A 22,786-nucleotide genomic window follows, 5' to 3' on the forward strand; every position below is an offset into this window, starting at 1 on the left:
TTATCCTCATGACAGTTTCCCCCCACCACCACCACCACTTTGCCTCTTTTCCCACCATGCAGTACTGTAAGGAGCCTCTTTCTGTCTTCTCAGTAGCCTCCTTTCAGGTACTGGAGGTTTATTAGTGAGTTTATCAGTTTTTATGTTCCCCTTAAGCCTCCTCTTCTCAAAGCTGAGAAGTCTAGCTCCCTCAACCTCTTCTCACAGAAGACATGCTCTAGCATATCCAGAAGTGTTCTCAACCATCTCTATGGTCTTCTTCTGAATTCGCTCCAGTTTATTGATGCTTTTCCTGTATTGGGTGCTAGATGTGCCACTCTAATGAGTGCTGAATACAGAGGAGTTATTACTTCCTTTGATATACTGCCTACACTCCTGTTGACACAGGCCAGCATGCCAGTAGCCTCTGCCACTGCCAGGACATACTGCTGGCTTGTTTGGCTTTGTATCCACCAGGAACCACAGACCCTTTTCACCAGAGTTGCCCTCTAGCCTGTACACTACAGTGGATTAGTCTGTCCCAGGTACTAGACTTTGGATTTGTCCTTCCGTATTTTTATAATGATGATAGCGAGACTCTGTCATAACTGATGCTGTAAATCTAAAAGTCTATTAAATAATCAAACATTAAAATTCTCCTCCATTTTAAAAAAGTCATCACCACCCGCATTTAAGTTTCAGTTATTTGCCTATAGAAGTCTGACAGAATCCTAGCAAAGTTGCTAACTGAACTTAACTAACATTATAGCAAAATAAGATTGTAAATTGGGCATAGTAGGAATGTTGTTGCAATATTATTTTAATAGTAAAGTTCACCTTAGAAACATTGCTAGAAGAGTTAATAATTAATATGTATATTTGTATATTTCTATAATGGTATGAACCTGAAAGACAATCTTACCGCCAGTTCTTGGTGTGAGGAGGACCGTCTTCAACACGAAGTAAAGCATAGCGAGCTGCATTCAAAGACAGGCCTCGGATCCCATCACCCCATTCTTTTTCCGCTCTTGAGTGTGCAGGAAAAGAGATCCCATTAACAGGTGCAGTTTATAGAAATTAGGTACATTTTCTTACGTGAGGAATAGAGCATCAACAATAAACACTTCATGTGAATACTTTGAAAAATTCAAACCTCATCTTAGATTTAAGCCATGAATGAATGTTAAATAATCTGAAACAGTTTCAGTTCCTTTCAATAAATCTGTTCATTTATACTAAGTATTTACTGTGTTCTATTTTATTCATATTTCATATTTCTGTAGTCATGACAGCTACTTGAATAAGTGAAATTTGACTTTCTATGGATTTGTGTCCTGTGTCTTCCTCCCTCACCATTATACCATTCTGTACTTCATTTCCTGGACAGGTTCTCCCATGCACCCCTGAGGCCTTATACTTTCCATCCCAGCTACTTTGAATATCTACACTTTCCACTCCTCTTTCTCCCAGTATAAGGTAATGCTATATAGTAGGTGGCCAATCAGATATAATAGAGAATGGTTAAACTCATGTTGTTAGGGAGTTTTTGTTTTTTTCTTCTAGAGGATGCTACTTTGGGTTGGTCTCCTCTGTTTCTCCCTCTGCCCCCCTCTGCATTCTGGTCTCCTTTTCTTTTTCAATCCCATCTCTCATTTCCCTATACGAATTTTGACTAAACTTTGTTACCTCTAGCCCTGTTCCAGAATTCAAATTAAATAAGCCAAACTGTACTCCAAAGTTATTAAAGAATAAGGTGGATATCACAGGCCACTGACAGATACAGTCATGTTTAATCATTCAAAAGTCAAACTTCTATATTTCATGAAAAATTTTAGCAAGATTTTATAAATACAGCATCTTTTATAGCTGTCTTTCCTTTGAACTTGGCTAACAAATCTATCCTGTAAAAGATTCTTTTTTGCAGAATCTCAGCTTCTCATCTCCCTACTTCAAGCACAAGGGCTGATTTGGCTAGGTTTCAACATTCATGGTGCAAAATTATACATACATCCAAATACTTATGTCTATTCCTACATACATACATATATCCAGAACTGTATCATGTGACTAGACTTCCTTACTAAAATAGGCAAGAGAATTTCCTTGTAATGAAGGCACTAACTATAGCTATATTAGAAAATACAATCCAGGAAAGCATCTAGTCAGCTGCTGGAGATATTAAATGATGGCAAATCCACAGTGTGTAGCAGTTTACACCACTTACAGTTTAATCACAGAATTAAAGACTTGTGCTCAATTACTTATCTGAAAAGCCTACCTGTCTTCATTTTTCTGCTCCTAATTCATATTATTTTTTGACTAGAATAATTTCAGCATTGAGTATCTTTTCCAGCAAGGGAAAGCACAAATCCTGTTAATCAAAATCATCACTAAGTGTTCTTTCTGATGAACTGAACATGCTAGGTCTCCTACTTCACAGCACTTCTTACAAGTGAGAGTCATATATTTGACAATGAACACATACAAGGAATATTTTGCAGCTTAAAGATCATCTAGTTTACAGGAAAAAGATAAATTTCAGTAGGTACTCTAGACTATTCAGTGTGACTCGTACTAAAAAGTGCAAAAGTCCATGTAAAAGTGGAGTTTTAGTGCTTTGGCGTAAGTTTCTGGTATTTCAGTATTCAGAAACATCCCCCCCTTCTATTAGGAAGAAACTATTATAAAAATTTACATTATAGTCCAAAATTTTACATAATAATCTGTGTTCAGGTAAGATATCACTGCCTTATTGGTTGTTATTTTGATTAGTTCTGGCTGTTGGGAGATTTTGGAACAGAACTTCCAAAGAAATCAGAACCCACAAGCATTCCCCTTAGGAATATAGAAAAAAAACAAGGTAAGATCCAATCTATTACTTTAGTTGTATCTATTTTTATATAAAAATGCTTTTTGTTCAATATTAAAGATATTAAATATAAAATAAATAAGATATGGTCTTACCCTCTATATTCTATGTATTTGTAAATACATCCTGCGATTAGCATGGCAATCAAAGCATAGTACCAAGAGCAAATGAACATCAAGGCAAGACATAAACTCATCCCCAGGAATGAGAGAGTCCTAAAAGAAACCATTTTTTTCCATTTTTTAAATATGCATGCATATAGTCTACAAAATCACTTTATTTAAGACAACTCCCAGAAAGGCCTCTCCATTCAAAGGCCATTTTTATAGCTAATCTATAACTAAAAATACATTGTTCCAACTTCAGTATGTGAAGATTTGCATTCTGCACCCTTTTGTGTGAAATAGATACAATTGAACTAGATATAATTCAATTATAAGAGACTTACCACATTTGTCAGTTCTGAAACTTTACCAAGTATCCTCCAAGTAGAATCAGTTTCAAAACAGGTTTCCACCACTTACCACCGATTAGAATTTAAGCTTAAAATTTCTCAAACAATATACAAGATTAAACTTGACCCATGACTTATGTTTTTCAATTGCATAGGAAACATGTAAAAATGTAAGAACATACACAGATAGCAGGACAAGAGAACATGGAGAAAGTCTTTCAAAGGCTTTAAAAAAAAGAATCATAGGACATTGAAAACAGTAATAGAAGCATTTCTAGATTAAAGTTTACATGCTTGTTTTGCCTGCTCCGTTGGATGGATTTAAGCAGCTCAGAACTGGTTATTTTTGTGACTACATACAGTCACATACTATACCCCAAATTTCTTTTCATCTAATTTTTAGATGACACTTGGCTTTCACTGTACTGAAGGAGCATAGGCAAAGTCAACTTTTGTTTGACCCAATTTGCTTCTTTAGTATCATGCAAGAACTAAGAACCAAGTCAAAATGCACCTGTTTTTTCTTCAAAGAAATGCCGAAGTTACTCTGAGGTCCTCAGAATATAACACACACTCACTCTCTCCACACACACACATACTTTAAACATTCAATAAAATCAAATCACTTTCTCAGTCGTCTCTTAAGATGGTTGAATTTTTAAGCCACTTTCCAAGCCACTTATCTGCTTCAATTACAGAAGACCAAATGCAACGCTCAAAGCTCAACATAATTTAAAAATAGTATGTGATCACCATAATTAAGGGGCTAACTGATGTGTATTTAGACATTTTTTCTCCTGTACAAGCTTGTTTTTTTCAATATGTCTATAAGGACAGATACTATTACATTTCAGCTTCATTCACATATATTCAGAAGCTCTCTTGGCTTATGAGCAATATTAAACATCACCCTGCAAGCCTCTTCCCAATCCCCAACTTGTTTTCGTATTGAAAACTATTACCAGCTCTGTTCCAAACACATGAAAGCAAATGCTGCTGTTGAAGTATTCAGGACATGAACCACCTTCTAAATCATTCAAATCACAAAAGGAAATTTCACTTTGTTACTGCAACGCTGTAGCAAGTCAAGGCTGCATGATCAGCTTTAACACTTCTGGAGGAAAGAATATGCCCTACCAATGGTAATACTTGAAACGAGGTCTCCAGTTGGGAGTCCGTAACAGAGTCTGCACTGCACAAGCCAGATTTACAAACATATAGCACATAAGGAAAAACCTGTCAAGAGAAAAAACACAAGACTGTTATTAAAAGACCTAAATGCAATCCATAAACACAGTGGAAACTTTCATACAATGTCCACATTAGACAACAGAACAAGATCTAGGTTAAATTAATGCTTCTAGATTATTAAACTGTCTCAAAACATGGTACTAGAATAACATCAAGTCTCAACTGAAGATTTCAGAGAAAACATAAAAATTGATCATCATTGAATAACCTTGACATTTTCATTATAATAGTGAAACACACATGCATTTGTTAATAGACTGGTCCTACAACAACCCTTCCTTGTTGAGGCATCACACCATTTTCCTCACAGAAACTGTTAAACAACAATATCCAATTACTACTTTGGGGAAAAAAAAAAAAAAAAAACACCCAGCCCTGTATCTTTTAAGTTTAACCCACGTTCTTGCTGGTACTATACATGACTCAAGCTAGCTAAAGTTGCCCTATTCATGAGCTCCAAAGAAACCTATAGGACTGCACACAGGCAATTTCCATTTGTTATCCACCAATTTTGGTAATAAATCTCCCCATGCACACTCCATAGATTACAGAGAATGAAACTGAAAAATGCATGATATGAGTTCTACTCTTTTCAAAGAGCAGAAATGCCATCACGGGAGAGCAACTTTCATACGTAAAATTAGTTTAAAATATGAATTGATTAAAGTTTGCTGAATGTTAGATGTTACACATTATTTTGTACAGCATTAATTTTAAGTATCATTTAATTATTAATGACTTATAAATAAGTTATACACTTATAAAATAGCCTTAATATATTTCAGTTAGGCATGAACTTACATGGAGCATTAACCCAAAGCATTGTTTGTTCAGATTAAAAGACAAAACCTACAATATGTATTATCTCAAAGAGAAAAATCATTACCTATTCAATATATCACTTATCTTAAAAGAAGATGAAGCAACACATGCATACTTACATTGAAAGAATTGGTGCCACACTGTCCAAAGAGGCTATGAGAATTCCTATCTCACAGATACCAGCAGTGAGGAGTAGAGCCCAAGTTGGTTCTCCATTTGCTTTTCCATGACCAAATACCTAGTTCAGTTCAAACAAATGGTAAAATTAGGGAAATATACAGTTGTAAAAGATCATGCAGATTGTGAACTAACTGGAATCAAACACAGTCATATCAGAAAGGGGAGGTAAAGAATCTATATGAAGAAGAGATGTGTGTGTGTGTGTATATATATATATATACACACACACACAATGTGTGTGTGTGTGTGTGTGTGTGTGTGTATAAACAAACTTAGAGGAAAAACATTTCCGAAAGGAAAAATGTTTACTTAAATAAAAAATTACTATACAACATTAAAGTGATACTGCAGCAGCTGTTCAAACAAGATCTTAAGTAATTTAAAATCCACATGCATCAGAAATTTATACTTAGTAATCTATAAAATGCAGCTGAGGATTTTTTTTTTCAGTAACAAAACTAAGCCTCAGCTAAGTAGCTGCAAATGTTATACTGATGTTCAATGAGAAGTTTTAAAAGTCTAGTACCCTGCGCAGAGCCCTGCCAAAAATCATTCAGCATGTGGTGATTTCTTTTGCTGACAGCAGAGCGCTTGTACCCCAAGCCTTCAGTTACAAGTGACACAGAGTGAAGAGAAATAGGAAAAATCCTCACCTAGAGTTTCAGTGGTATTTACTCTCTGCACAACTATAAAGACTAGTCTCCCCTATTTTCCCTAACTGCATCCTTTCCAAATCTCATTCATTCTCCATGCCTCTTCATTCTTTATACCCCTTTCTCCTCATTTCTCAGCTTCTTCTTCAATCATCTTTTACATTAAAATGTCTTGTCATATTTAAAAGCAAAAGAATTTTACACTGAAGAAGTCACTCTTGCACCTATAATAATCTTGTATTTCCTCTACATTAATCTCCTTGAACTTCCTTGACTATCCATGCAAAAGTAGTATCTCACCAAAACTAAGAGCCTTGCAATTTTTAGACCCTTCTTCAAACACCCTTTTTCTCCTTAGTTTTCCCTTTCGCTCTTTTCTCAAAGAATATAGACCTCTGCTCTTCCTTTAAGTTTATCCATCTGCCTGCAAATTGATGAAATCATACTGTCACACTCACCAAATACCACCCTTTTATTTCAGGAAAAAATGGAAATTTTCATTTCTTTTAACACAACCTAACACTTAAGATTTACTGCATTATTTCTCCCCTCCCACTCAAGGGAAGGAATCATACTGGCACTTCCCATCTCCCCAGTATAATTAGTACATTTACTTCCAATTACTGCATAGCTGCAGTCTTTTCAGCTCTCCACTACAAAATAAAGCAGCAGCATGTTTCTCAGTCCTACATATCCTCATCTTTCCCCATCCCTGGCAGGAGAGATGCTCCAAAACCAAAGGAATGTTGATATAACCTGCTCTCAATGACACAAGGTCCATTGGCACCTTGTGTAAGGTTCACCCTCTATAAGCTTTCCCCAAACCAAGGAACCAGGCCACACTGCTGTTATTAATAATCCTCTGCTGGTGAGGGAAATCATTCTCATCCTTTTTCTTCATTATTATTAGTTTTGTCTATTAAAGATGTTCATGGCTATCTCTGGCTAGAATCTTCACAAGTTCAGTCATTTAACTTAGGCACAAAAATTAGGATATGAACCTCCCAAAGCATGCATATATATATAAAAAACATATATAAGCATGCTCTAAATCATGCTCATGACACTCCATTAAAAAAAAAAAAAAAAAAAAAAAAAGACTGTTCTTCTAAATTAGTTTCCGGTCAGTCACCTTTAGCACCTCTGCTACCTGCAATCTGCTACCTGCAGTTCCTTCCAATAGTAAGTTTGAGAATTGTCGCTTAATTCTGTTCCCAAAATATTCACAGCTACTTAGACATAGTCCAGATGTTTGTGTTTGAACCTGTTCTCGGGAGGTTATCATTGTGCTGTACAACTGTCAACTCCTCTTGGCATTTTGAGGTAGTCATTCAATAAACTCCAAATTTCACTGCAAAAGTTAAGGAACTTCAGAGCAGTCTTTAAGTTGAATCATAGGATGGCTCTACATTGTTGTATCTTTTTCACCTCAACTTACAGAAAATGAATTCAAGTTATAATTTTAGCTCTATGACACAAAAGGTTAAGTATTTATGGAGTTCCATAACAAGATCAAAACAACTCAGTTCAAACTGTCAACACAGCCTGGAGTCAAGAAGTTCAGTTGCCAGCTGTTTCCTAGCTTGTTCATTTCTACCCATAGGAGAATTTACGACCATCTTTAATTTCAGTTTTGAACTGCTAACTTTGATATGTAAAAATAATTAAATTGCAAAGGAATACACAAGTTCAGGCTTTGCCCTGCAAAAACTTGATTCATTTCGTACACATCAGAACAAAGCTCCAAGTTCTTCTCACAATTCTACAGGGACAGCAGAAATAATGCCTTTTTTTTTTTTTTTTTTTTTTCCAAAATGTAAAACATTAATTACTGAAAAGGAGAGGGAAAAAAAAAGAAATAAGCTCACTTGAATAAATGGTACAATGCCATCTCTTGCAATGGCCTGCAACAGCCGGGGTGCACCTGTGAGACTCTGAAGACCAGCACCGCATGTAGAGAAGAATGAGCCAATTACAATAACCCAGGGAGAAGGCCAGGCCAGTGTACCAACCACTAGATTTCCATTAACTGCTTCTCCAAATCTTAGGAAGGGAAAAGAAAATACCCACAGAAGTTAATAAAAAAAGTACCAAAATAGCTTCTAATTTCTATACAGCAAAAACATCCACGTCTCTATCTTTTATTTAACAGCACTATTCAATGTTAAACACTACATCACAGCCCAAGCTACAGGATTTCTCAAACCAATTCTTTTTTTAATGCCTTTTAAAGAAAAATTGTAACTGCTGCTTTGTCAAGTGCTGCTTTGGCAGACTTTACAAAATTAACAGCACTAGCAAAATATTTACATATAGATTCTTCAAATCCTTGTGAATACTAGGAAACAAGCTTCAAAAGTCTGTTGTACAAGCTTGTCACAGAGGTATACCCTGGGGAATAAGCAGGAGATTTGCAAAATAAAAAAATACCCTTTACTTTCAATGCAGTGACACTAATATACAGACAAGGAAATACAGAGAAGCTACTAGATACAGGTGTTCCAGGCTATCCACATGCTTCCAACTGTCAAGCCACTTGATGCAATGTAGAAGAACTATCTGGTAAAGAGGAGAAGTCAGGACAAGGAGTGCGCACACAGTGCTGTATTATGAAAGCACCAATGCCATTGTTTTTTAGATCAATTCTATGTTCATTTATGGATACTCCAGGTAAAGCAAGAAAAAGGATTTTAATTGATTTTTTTTCTGTTTAAAAAGCAAACAATTTTTTTTGTGTTCATCTTAATTTTGTTAGGAAATAGCTAAAATCAGTTTAGAAAAGTCAGTGCTGTGTTAGCCTATAATTTTTTTTCAGATATTTTCAGGCTTTTGAAAAAGAAAGAGGCTCTTAAATAAGAAAATTAAATACTTCATCTCTTTTTGGACCTGGAAAGTGACATGCCATGCTGCTCTGATGACATTTATACAGCTGTGCCCTCATTCTTAAGTGAGATTTCAAAGCCTTGTGTGAAATCAAAACATGTTGTAGGAACAACTTGAAAGCTGAAAGACTTCAAATAGTGAAAGACAAGCTGTTTTTTCCCCATGGCAAGTATTATGACACTCCCTGCTGGGGGAAAAAAAAAAAAAAAAAAAAAAAAAAAAAAAAAAAAAAAAAGACAGCCTGAAATAACAGACCAAAGCACCCATAAATTTTACCAGTGCCCTGGATTTCAGCCAGGTGAAAGCTGGCAGCAGTGAGAGGGAGAGAATACAGATGCACTGCTCTTGCTCTAACATGACCTGCTCTACAGACAGATCACCTGCATTCAGCACTCACAAAAGTATGTTTTACAGTAAATCTCAAATGAGTTATTTTGAGAAATGCAAGTTTACATAAATTAATGCAGAGCTGATATGTAATTCAGAATTCATTTTCTGTACTTTTTCAGCATCAACTTGAATCTGTATACTTACTAAAAAAAAAAAAATCCACACTCCAACACTGTCACTGATGCAGCAATACCAAAACTGATTCCCAGCCCCTCACTGCATTAATTCTGACTGGAATACAATTTTAGAATGGAAGCCAAGTCACTGAACCTGTTAAAACAATTTTGTTTTGCTCCTCTCCCCCACCCCCCCTCCCACCCCAAATAAATTGTCTGGGAATCCTCCATCAGCTTTCAACACCACCACAACGCACTACTTTACCAAACTCGCACCTTAGTCAGCAGGAAAGAAAACCCGACGCCAGCAGAGAAACAAGAGCGAAGCCTGCCCACGCATTCCCATAGCACCTGCAGCAGCTCAGCCTCTTGACAGCCAAAGTTATCAAAGTCTCAGGATTCTATGCATACTTACACCCATTACATTTACATTATGCTCATCTCTAACACTTCGTATTGTGTCTTATATATCGTTAGGAAATTACATGAAAGCTAAACTGACAGGAATCTCAATCTACAAGTGATATTTTAAAACCACCACCAAAAGAATAGTCATGGTGCAGTAGGAATAAGCCTGATGGGGTATTACAGTCTTCCTGATGAGCTCTCCTGTTCAGGTAGCTGCCAAGCCCTCCCTCCACCTCTGCTCTTGAGGAGCAGGTTGCCTCTCCTAATGGCACATCTCCCTCCTCACGCTGGGGGGCTTCCAAAACACTATGCATCCTCCTCCCCAAGCCGGGGGGGGGGGGGGGCTTCCAAAACAGTACGCATCCTCTTCTTCCCCCAGGACAACTTATCAGCAACTATTCTGCTCCACAAGTGGATAGCTCAGACTCTGCTTCTAGCCACGGAAGCAATACAATCTACAAACTTGGCTGGTTTACCAACAGGTTCAGTTAAGAGACAAGCTTTCCCTCCAGCCCTACCTCACAGAGGAAAAAAAAAAAAAAAAAAAAAAAGAGTCATTACCAAAACACAGTCACACAAAACAGAAACATAATCCATGAGCATACACGCTCTAAGTTAAATACAACTTACTTGTCTCTTAATATCACACCTTCTATACAGGCACCAAACAGTACTATGCAGGAGAGATCTATTGTTGAGACTTAAGGAAGATTATACTATAAACAAATAGAAATAGAACTAACATTACATACATTTTTCATGTATACACACACACACAGCCTGTCTATATACAGAGATCATATAAAATTTTTCACATAGGGAAGAATTCAAAATCTCCACAATAAGCAAGCTTGTTTTTTAATTTTTTTCCTATTACAGCTTTTTAGTTGATTTTGCTATGACAGCATCCGTTCCACAGTTCACTTACAAGATATTGAAGTTTTCAGTTCACTTACCATGCAGCAGAATGTGTATTTTCTCATACAAATAAGCATTTGCTTCTTCTAGGTATTGAAGGATTAACAGTTTCTATTTAAGACTGTCACTGGTTATACTGGTGATAGTGAGTGTGATAAAGCAATCTGACAATTGAAACATGACACCAAAAATCCTCTGTGTTACTTCACTAAAACCATCAATTGTTACTTGGAATCTGAAGCATTAACAAATTATTTTTATATATTATATACATATATTTATATATATTTATATACACATATAGGATTTCAGTTTAGCTTCAATTAATACCATACCCAGGCAGCTCAAATGACTCTTCAATGAAATAACTACACTAGTCTGTAGCAACATGCACAAGAGGCAAAAAAAAACAAAAAAAAAACAACAAAAAAAAAAACAAAAAAACCCCCCACTAAATTACAATATAAAGGATACAAATAAAAGATGTAGTTGCTATAGCCAAAATAGTTCCAGTAGGAATAGATTTCTGAGCATCCTTAAGATCTCCAGATCTGTTTGAACCTGCCATAATACCTTAAAAAAAATTGAAAAAAGACCAAATCTGTCAAAACACAACTGTAAGTCTGATTAAACACACAATTCCAATTGTAGCAAGCTAGAGAAATACATCAAATTTCTCCATAAATCCTCAATTTACTCTTTTATATGATTGAGAAATTTGGATTACTACCCCACCACAAAGTAGAAATTCTGAAGGCTCAGAAGAAAGAAAACCCACACTGAAGAGTCATTCTTCAGGTACATGGGAAATAGATAGAATAACATCTATCCACAACACTTTGCTATCTAAGCAAACAGGGATTTTTTTTTTTTTTTTAAAACCAGCATGCCCAAATGCACTAGCTTTCCACTGAAGAGAATATACACCATGAGATGTGTAAGCAGGCAATAAACTGAACACAAAAATACAAAAATACAAGCAAAAAGAAGTACAAGAGGAATGGTCAGGACATTGTAGATACACGTTCCTGTTTGAATCCAACAGGATTAACAAAGGTATTTTCTACTGTATAGCCCAGGAAGAGTAGGGAGAAATCACACAGTAATTGACTAATTCTGCCAGCTCCCCCTTTCACTCCTCTACAAATGTAACTTGGTCAAAAGCCATGATACATCAGCTTGTGGTAGGGTTTCATCATGAAATGTGGATAAAAAATTCAAAATACATTAAAATGGGGGCAGCCTGGGAGGGAATATGAAAGGACACCTCCCCTTCATATTCTTCTAGGAGACAGCATTGCAACTTTGCATCAGAACCTTGTTTTGTTACTCTAGTTCTTCTGCTGAACTGCATCTTAATTTTGAATACACAAGTAGTAACACATGGAGATTTCTTTTTATTTCTAAGTCTAGAAAACAGTGCTTGAACCAATTCCTTGTCTCAGGCCTATAACTCCTAGAACAACCAGTCTCTCTAGCACTACAGTGTTATTTACACAGGACTCTTGACACAGACTAGGAATTTTGTGTGTCATTAATAAATGTTAACACAAAAGTCTTCTTTCAGCTGTAACACATCCTCATTAATGAAAAACAGTTGTACTTACCTGTCACAGATGGGAAATAAATCCCCACAAGCATTGTGAAGTAGGTCATGATGTCTGTAAAAACATAAGGGAGTCCACCAGCTTTTGTGTCTTCTGATCCAGCAACTGATGGTTGACCTTTTTTCTCAACTATTGATCCTTTTTCCGAATAGGCACTCCACAGGTTATCTACAAGGAAGAAAGTGAGGGCTACTGTCATTTCTCTATTTCAGGATCTTTAGCAGTGATAATGCAATACCACTTTGGATCCAATGACCCTTTTTAAATGTGAAGATCTTAAAGTCTTCTAACTTTTTTTTTAAATGAAACCAAGAACACAGCAACATCACCATCACCTAGCTGATAGAAACTCCCATTGCATGCCACTAGAGATGCAGTAATATCTAGGATACATCAGATGAGACTATTCCATTAATTAAAAATATTTAATTATATAAATTAAATTTTGAAGTATTTATAGAATATCCACTTACACTGCCCAAACTACAGGCAAATTATACAATCTCTAATATTGTATAACAGCACAAATGCATCTCTGACATGTTGGCAAAGGTCACACCTCTTCAGTTTTGTATGATTCTGGCTTATAAATGGCCAAAAGATACGCATTCAGAAAAATAAGGAAACTATCACATGCCAAGTTGCCTGGACTTGGCAATATTTACATTCCTTGTTCTTGAGTTTTGAGGAACAGATCAGAAAAGAAAAGCTACATAGCATGGGCTTGAGAACTTTGAGAACAGCCTTAGACAACAATTGAAGACTCTGCTGCTCATGGTGAAGGTATTCTACCTGCTGACCAAAGCAGACTAGTCAAACTCCAGATGAAAAGGAACAACAATGGAAGAAGAGAGAAACAAAAAAAAATGAACATCACAAAAACCCCAAAACCCCACCCACATCACACCCCCAAAACCACATCCCAAGAAGAAAATGCACACCCAACAAAAGCAAACAAACTGGTCTAGATCCCCCCAAAAAACATTAAGGATGCTGGTCTGATGAAGATGAATAGGTCAAAGATCCAGCAGCGTTTGAAAGTTTACATTTATGGGAACGTTGGTTGTGCCCTTTAAGAAGATGAGAACACCAGAAGTTGATTCTTAAAATTTTAAGTTAAGGAAAATAATCTTGTTATGTGCTAGGAAACAAAGTAAATGTTCAGCCTCTGTAAAGACCCCTTTCTACCAGAAGTATTACAACCAATATGAATGAAGCATGAATGGAATTAGGCACAAAAAAACATAAGAAACAAAGTTGAACAAAAAGGTAGCCATTAATTAATACAGAATACCGCATATATTCTTCCTCTTCACTTGACTGAAATGACTTATCAATCTAAAGATAAGCTGAGGATTAGAGCCACTAAAGAAAGAGTTAAGAAAGACAAGAACTGTCAAACTAATTTCACTAAATATTTGAGGAGTGAAGTAAAATAAGTCAAGATCTCCAAAATACTATCTACTCCCTAAAGCGTTTAACAGGTAAGTACAAAATCAGTTTTGTCATTGCTGATTAAAAAGAGCTCTAGGGACCTAGCGAGGATTCAACAGCCAGTGTCCCTTGTTTTGTGTTACACAAGTGATGCTGGCCAAATCACTTGGATTCACATATCTTTAATTGTGGTTGTGTTGGTAAAATAGAGATTTTATAAAATAGAAAATCTCCTCCCTGTTTCAAGATACCTCATCAAGCTTTATCATCTTGATTTCCTACACATTTTCAAGGGGCAATAATCCAAGTAGACTTGGAAGCAAAGCTTAAGAAATGGGTTCATTTTCCAAACGAATCCAGACATTTTTAGGATGATGAGTTTCCCTTCCAGGTTCGTTCATGGGTTGCCAAGCCTCCTCTAACAATTAAGACATACAAACAGTATCTGATACTGTGCATCTACACTCCTAAAGCACAGTATCATGCTACCATGAAGCAGAGAAGTGTTGAAGAAAGTTGTTTCTAGAATTGTTTCATTATTGTTAGGACCACACCCAGGTATGGTATCTGAGTATTCACAGCCACAGTCAAGGCTCAAGAAATTTAAAAGTGCGAAGTTGGCAGCAGTAAAGTCAATCAATCAAAAATGAAGTCAAGTCCTCAGTGCAGACGAATCTTCCTCGAGGAGTCTTTTGCCAGTTGAGTTCAAACTCACATTGCATACTCAAATGGGTGCTCGTATGCAGCAAGCAGGACAGTGTTCCTCTAAGGGTAGTGAGACCCCTGAGCATCGTAATTATGAGTTTACCTAGGAATGCACTGCTACCCAGGGACTGGAATGTGACAAATACAAAGTCAACGTTTTACATGAGTTCCAGAGAAATAAGAAAACTAAAGGTTCACAAGTAACATCTGCACATGGCCAACTGATAGCAACAATAGCAATGAATAGAAGGATGGGTATTTTGGGATAATAAACAGGGGTATCATCAGGCAAAATTGGCATCTATTTACACTGTTCACAAGTTCTAAGGAACTGGGAAAGACTAAGCATCACTTCTGCAAAAGGGAGTAGTACCTCAAGAGTAATCAATTATTTAAGGGAAATGTAAATGAAGGAGATCTGCTTAGTTTAGTCCACCTGGATTTCCCATGCTTTTGGCAGCATCCTTGAGTAAGGAATCTTAAGGAACTGTAGGATAGGAGGAAGAATTCTCACATGCATAAAGAAATGACTCAAAGATGGAGAACAAGAGGTACATGTAAATTCAGTTTTACAATGCAGTAGCAGTCACCACCAAACTTCTGCAAGGGTCTGTCCCAGGATGCATGCATCCCAATGCAGTCACAAGCAGCCTGGAAAAAGGAGCAAGAAAGATGAAAAAGCTTGCTTGTATGCAGTTTTTCAAGGCTGTAGAAACAAGGGTCAACTGCAGAAAAAAAAAAAAAAAACTAACTAGAGTGTGCAAAACCAGAGTGGGCAAAACAAACTGATGAAATTCACTGTAGGTAAGTTTAAACCGCTGTTTTGCTTTCCTAATGTCACAAGTACCAGCTGAGACTTCCATGGAACTTTATGATGCCAAGACCTCATCAGCAATCACGAGGAGTTGACTCAAAGCTCAGTTTGAGGGATATGTCTTCCTATGTGCATCACTTGACTTAACTGTAGCAAAAAAGTAAGTATTTCCAAAGATGGAAAAAATGTAAAGTAGCATCAAAATACTTTTTTTTTTTTTAAAAAAAAAAAAATATTTAGAAAGCTAGTAGATATGCATGTGGTAAATTATAAAACACAGAACCATCAACTCTAAATTAAGTTTCTTATAACAAACATTCCACTGAAAATGATTTTGATTTTGAGGACGTTTTGTGTAATTTTATATACAAATTTAGGCTCAAATTTAGACTCACTGCAGCCTAATCTTCATCCTGTGTCTTTGTATCTATATATACATACACACACACATATAAATACATATATACACACAGGTACATACACATATACACACTTTATATTGGTTCTTTCAAACCAATTATCACAGTATTATCACAATTATCACAGCAAAAGTATGATCCCCTATTGCCTCATCTTCAAATGAAATTGATATCTGATACCTCTTTTCCCTTCGTAACTTTTTTAAAAAGTTTCATTATAAATATTCATTATAAAAATAGACATTTTCACACCAGAAACATCTTTTCTATATAATACTATCCATCACATGTTCAAAAGGAGTCTTACAACCCAACGTATTGCAATTAATTTGAATCCCAAGCTCCTGTAACTGTAAAGAAATGGAAACAGAAGGTCTAAATACCTTCTACAAAGTTTCCTGCCGGAAGGTTAGAAGGGGAAAAAACAACAACAACAAAAAAAAAAAAAAAAAAAAAAAACTCACCACCAGCCACACACATCCAATTTCTCCCTGAACCCATCACTAACTTACTGGTAACACTTTTCTACCACTTTTTAATAGAATGGTGGCATTGGAAAAGTCCCTATAAAACACCACTGTTCCCCCAAATCAAAGCATTGAGGCTAAACTTCCAAAACTATGTAACTATGTAAAAGCATTACAAGAATAAGCATGCTCCAGGCAGCATTCTGTTACACAAAGCAAATAAAAAGCTGAAGAACTAAATACCACAGGACCATCCTGTCACACTACTGGACAGCTACAGTCCAAGTTAATACTGTTCAAGATTTTTTAGTCATTGAATTCCACCTTACCTATAAGAACTCCACTTGTTATTCCTGGAATCCCTTGAATTTCGGTTACATTATTGAGAGCAAAGTAGTCATCACACGTGGCATTGAGCAATGAGCTATCACAGAAGAGACGCCACAGCCTTGTAGTTTTTGTTTCATTATTGCTTTCAGTATATTTGGCACAGATATCAAAGCCGCGTTTTGACAGTGTACGGTTCCCAACAAGACAGATACTACAAAACAAAACCATACAACAGTGGATCCTTCAACAGAGCATTGCACATTAAACCATTTTTGTCCAGACCTCTTCAGAAACTCTTCAGTTAGAGCACCTATTTTATGGGCTGTACAGCATTTACTAAAATAGTATGTAGTTTCTTCTATTTTACTGTATATTAAAAAAAGTAGTAATGTTTAAAACTTTCTGCTTTATTCAGAGTATTGACAGCTGCTTTGTCATTTATTCTTCAAAAAAATCAATCAATTCAAGCAGCTTAATCTGGAGACCATGATACATGCACTTTCACAAATCTAGACATAATGTCAAACAAGTGACACTGAATAACAGGAATATTTCAATGTAATGAGTCTGACCAAAAAAAAACCCAAAAGTAAAATCAAGTAAATGCATCATGCACTTTTCCAGAAAGTGCAAACACTTTAGAACACCCTCAGAAGTATTAAAAATCCAGAAGAAAATAAACTAGTAAGGTTAAAAAACAAAAACTAAACACACTGTTAGCAGAAGTTTAACACCCCCCCACACACACCTGTATTTGCAGCACCAAGCTATTTATCACTTACAGGGGAAAGAAAACTAGAAAACTCACAATGCTTAATAGCAAAGAACATGAATGACTTGGAAACAATATTTCTTTGCATAAGTTTTCGCTACACAACAGATGTTCACAAGCCATCTACTCCAGACTTGCTTGATAACAAAATACTACAGAACGTAAAAGATGAAAAAAGGAACATCAAAAAATATTTTATGTTGGGCAGTTAAGTCAAAATATACGCGTATTATACATCTAATATTTCTGGAAGAGCTCTGTTAGGAAGCTTGTGACAAACAGTATAAACGTGCCACTTGTCACTGAAGGGGTATCTAAACCAGGCAGCATATTGACTAAGTCCAACATCCCATTTCCAACAGCCATCAAAAGCAGCTACCTTTGGAATTGTACAGGGACAGAGGAAGCTCAAAGAAATATTTCTTCTGAACACTAACTGCAGAACACTTGCAGCTCAGGGACCTCCTTATCTGAACACAGTGTCTTTGTATCTAATGTTCAATAGAACTTGAAGCGACTGCGTTCACTTTATCCTAAGTTCTCTTCCTAATAATACCTATTATATTTTGTTTTTTGGACAGAAGATGAATAATAAACTAATGTTTTCTTAGAACAATGCACTAGAGTCCCTAACTCTCATGCCCAAGTAGCAAAGTCAACTCAGAGCCCATCACCAATACTGTGAAGTTAATGCTTACTGAATTATAAAATAATCTGTCAGATCCTTATACAATTCTTTGTAGTCAGCTTTCATTATCTAAAATAACTTAGTATAATCAACAGGTGTTGTCATCTTGTTGTATTCTCCTTCCTATGTCACTTCACTAGCATAGCACAGATTTCAGAAGCAATCACAGACAGCTCATACAAACCTACACTGCACACACATTTTAAAGAAATTCCACACATGCACCAAAACACCCTTCCACCTAACTCAGATAAAGCTTATGTAAACCAGCTTTACATCATTTTTACAGAGTCCATAAATACTGCTTTAATGGCTCAATGTGAGGCAAACATCTCCAAGTGCTACAGGAACTGTAACAATCAATCATACAGCAAAAGATAACTTACACTCTTCATAATAGATGGCACCTGGCAACAGTAATTCCTAAGCTCTTCCATTAATGGATTAAGCAGCAACAGGTTTAACCCACTAATGGGTTAAACAATGTTGAGAAGCAATGTGTGTGTGACAACAATAACATTAAGTTTTAGTAACCAACGATTTTCATATTAAAGCAATTTTTAAAATGCAATACTTCTGATTATGGGGGAACATAAGCTTCAAAAAAATCCCTCACAATAAAGAAAGCTTGAAAGAATGTTACTTTAGTAATTATGATTCACAGCTATGTAACTGATGTTTTTACTTGTTCTGCATCTTTTTAGTTTTTACTTCTCTATATAAAGCAGCTACATTTTTTGTCAGCAAAACCACTTTTCTGTTCTTTAAATGTGAATGGAATAAACACTACTAACCTTAACCACCAAAGAATATTTTCCAGAGCGTCACAGGTCTTATCAACAATGATATGAAAATTCAAATCAGTATTTCAAGGGAACAAAAAAAAACATGAGCACCTAATAACCACATAAAACCTACCATTGAAGCCATTATGCTTATATTTCATTTTTCAGCTAAAATTTAAAATGTTTATAGTAGAGTTTTTTTAAAAAAAATAACTTACAGTACTTAAAATGGTGTATCACTTACGGGAAGTCTGGTGGGTCAAAAGCAGTTTTAATAACTCCTGCATATATGGCAATGATGGAAAGAATCACGCAGGCAAGGAAGACCAGGGCAAGTTTGTTGACATACTTGACTCCCACAAAGACTACAATGGCCATCAGAATGATAATACATGTTCCATAAACTCTCATGTTGTTCAGCATAGCCCCTGTTTCTTCACCAGCCTCTTCTACTTTAAATATAGCAGCACTAGGTGAAATGTAGGTCTGCAAGAGAGAAGGTAATTTGAAAACTATCACAGAGGTAAGAATGAGCATTACAGGAAGAACCAAGCTTGTGAACTTCAAAATCTAAACTTCTATTACACTATCATCAGCTTTATTCTTTCAGACATCAATTCACCAAATAATATGGATTTTAAGCAGAGAAGAAAGCTTTTTATTTGCAGAAATAAGTATCTTCACACAGTTCTGGTATGACGAAACATTAAGAAGTTACTTCCAAAGTTTTTTTCCACTATTACAGACAGAGCTATTGCCATAGGTTATTTTGAAGTATAATGAAGCTTTAACTAAATGTCCTTTCTGTTACCCTCCTCCCAATAGAGCTATAATTAAAAACTAGTTTGAAAACTAGCAGGTATACGAAGTGACATTCTCAGCAAGAAGTAAAGTAAAATAAGAATGACTGGGGCAGAGGACAGAAAGGAATGAGGATGATCCCCTGAGAAAGTATCATACCTTGGGAGATGCTTAAAAATAAACAAATAGATAATAATGATAAAATAAAAATCCAGACAGCTTTTCTCCTTTCTGACGATTCCTACCTCACATGTAAATTCACATCCCTTGTGTGTGGGGGGGGTCATTAAGGCTGGAGGGGGAAAAGGACCAAGGCAAGGTGCTCTTACTGATGATACCCATATCACCACCATCATAGCAGGAAAAAAAAGAAACACACACGCACACTGGAGGCAAGCTGGGAAACTCTGCATGGACACCACCAGCATGGAGTGCAGGAACCTCCACGGAAGATCAGAAAAATTGAGTGAGCCTTGCAGGATTTTAAGAGTTATTGCTTGAGATAATTAAAGTCAATGTGATTTGACATTTTATGTCAAAAAATACAAGTAGTTTCTATATCACAGGCCTCTCAGTCTCTAGAGACTCTGGAGATACCATGTTAATATATTTAATAAAGTGCACTTCTGTGAAATGGCTGTGCTGAAAGTCTCGCAACAAAGATCAGCTCAAACACTCAGCTCAGAGCAGACCTATCTTTAGAGCATTTGAAGCATTTGCTCATTAATAATCCCATTAGACAAATATGAGTTGGCACAGAAAAACTAAGCAGCATTAGATTTTCAAGGCTATATACCCTTTGCTATAGTTAAATTCAAATAACATAATTTAAACAAGTCAGTAATTGAAAAGAATTTTAGAGAGTTTATCCAAATGTAAAGTTGCAATAGTACAATTTCTTAGATTAGTTTGACGAAGCTTAGTCCTCTGTGACTATGACAAGGGTCTGTTCTGAGGCTGTCTATCTAATATGAGGCCTAAGCTTAGGGGAGGGAGAGGCTTTTACTTTGAATACGATAGACAAACCCAGCACATGTTTAACAGCAATACACAGACCAGCATGGCTGGTAATCAGAATGAACAGTGCACCAAAACCAGCCCTCAATGTTACATGGTGCAGGTGTTGTCACTGAAGATGGAAGATCATGAGCTAACAGTAGAGATGAGGACCATTTCTAACTTAAATCCTGTTTTTTTTTAAATCAATAACATGAGGCAGCTTTGGTCATAGTAAGTGCCAAGGAGGATGAACTGGGAAGCTCATGAATTCTGTGGTACCTCTTGTCAATCTACAGTCTCTAACACCAGACGTGATACTGAAGAACAGTCTTCGGCCCCTTCTGTATGAGGCAGGGCCACATAACTGGCCAATGCCGTACAGGCTTTCCTCCACGGCATTCTTATAGGACCTGAAATTTCAGTCAGTACTCTGAAAAGGACAAAGTGGGATAGGTTCTCAGTTCCTATCTCATAGGAGATAGGCCCTTATTCCGGGAACCCTACTCTGATACCAAGTCCACAGACTTATCTTCTAGAAAAAGGATGTGTCCTCCAAGACCTTATGAAAGCATGGCTTAAAAGGACTTATGCCATAGTCACCCAGAGTATGTACCTGTCCAAGAGAGATATAAAGCTGTCTAGACATGTTCACTGCTCATTATGGAGTGGTTAACATTCAAACAGATTCAAAATCCTATAGCTGTGATTCCCATAACTAGAACAACGGAATTTAAAATTCATTCTGGGGAGGGGAGTAGAAAGCAAAAGGAAGATCCCTTTGTAGAGTAACTAAACAATTGTGCCTAGAGGCATGAAGCTTGTGACAAATACAGATGTTAAGAAGCTACAAAATAGAAGCTAGAGACAAACGATGGGAAATGCTAGGAAATCTGTATGTTCCTTAAGCCTCATGAGAGAACATGGGGAACAAAACTTCTTGTGCTAAACAAAGAGTTGAAAAAAAAAAAAAAAACTTCAGAAGTGAAAAGGGAGCCTCCAAAGAAACAGGGAAATGGCTCTCAAAACGGAAAGATTAAAGTTTTAATTCTAAGTCTAAGCTTACTTAAAAGAATTATCATGTTTCTTTGTGTGTTTGGGAAAGGAGAAGGGAAATACAAAAAACACAAAAATCAGTATCACCTACAGATGCTGCTTTTACAAAGAGATTTCCCATCATGCAACATGAGCATGTGTGGACAGAATTTAAGGAAGCAAATGATTCTCTTGTATTTGTAAAATAAACTAGTTTTTATAAGATATCTGACTTTACATCACCAAATCCAAATGGCAGATTCAAGGCCCTGGAAAAGTGGATTGCAATGTTAGTCTATGCTGACAATGCAATGTGACGTTTCACTAAGGACTATTTCTTGTGCTGTGCTTTCTCATTTTTATACTACAGCTGACTAAATGCTACAAACCCACAGAATTAAATTTGAACATGTCTCCAAAGTCACATAACATTGATCTGAGTAATAATGTTGTTTTCTGAAAAATAGTAAAATCTTTTCTATTTACTTCTCCAATTTATTCTGAATTTCTGTAGGAGAAAGAGGGAGTAAGATCTGTATGACAGAAACTTAGGATATATACAAATATCCCCCTTAAACATTGGAAATCTAGCAAACAAATAGTTCACAGCTGAACTCATGTGCCTACAGCAATGTTAGCATTCTTCTGTTTTATTTTTTCCTCATACTACATTGTAGCCCAGTCCTAGACATACAAAAACAACAAGTCATTGCTTCTTCTTTCTCCTCCTATCCCAAAACCAAGCGAGTCTCATTAGAATTAGTATAATTTTCTTACAACTACATATGTGCACTGTAGTTGGGGTACAATGAGGTTTATGGGACCTTTATCATTCAGAATGCATAAAAAGCTCAGAAACGTTGTATTAGGTACAAATTAATAAAGATCAGTTACTGAATTCTGGTGAATCCTTACTTTAAGTAGAAAAAGTCACATCAAGCAGTCCATTACTTCGCTTTTTTTTTTTTTTAATGCTTTTGTTGCTATATTTTGAGTATCTTAATATTTTT

The 22,786-nt window shown here is 36.2% G+C and overlaps 1 protein-coding gene across 4 annotated transcripts in view; it reads right to left on the reverse strand.

The window, feature by feature from the left end:
- Positions 1-22,786, reverse strand: part of SLC12A7 (solute carrier family 12 member 7) — a 68,756-nt gene that overhangs the window by 19,003 nt on the left and 26,967 nt on the right. For all 4 annotated transcript variants that reach the window (XM_062569779.1, XM_062569778.1, XM_062569777.1 and 1 more), the window contains exons 7-16: positions 19,189-19,430; positions 16,699-16,910; positions 12,531-12,698; positions 11,398-11,496; positions 10,636-10,693; positions 8,077-8,251; positions 5,495-5,613; positions 4,440-4,538; positions 2,944-3,063; positions 902-1,006 (exon numbers count right to left, since the gene is read on the reverse strand). In XM_062569779.1, the coding sequence (XP_062425763.1) occupies positions 902-1,006; positions 2,944-3,063; positions 4,440-4,538; positions 5,495-5,613; positions 8,077-8,251; positions 10,636-10,693; positions 11,398-11,496; positions 12,531-12,698; positions 16,699-16,910; positions 19,189-19,430 (1,397 nt within the window). The remainder of the gene's footprint in view (positions 1-901; positions 1,007-2,943; positions 3,064-4,439; positions 4,539-5,494; positions 5,614-8,076; positions 8,252-10,635; positions 10,694-11,397; positions 11,497-12,530; positions 12,699-16,698; positions 16,911-19,188; positions 19,431-22,786) is intronic.

Source organism: Rhea pennata, chromosome 2 (genome assembly GCF_028389875.1).
Source record: "Rhea pennata isolate bPtePen1 chromosome 2, bPtePen1.pri, whole genome shotgun sequence".
Classification (NCBI taxonomy): Eukaryota; Metazoa; Chordata; class Aves; order Rheiformes; family Rheidae; genus Rhea; species Rhea pennata.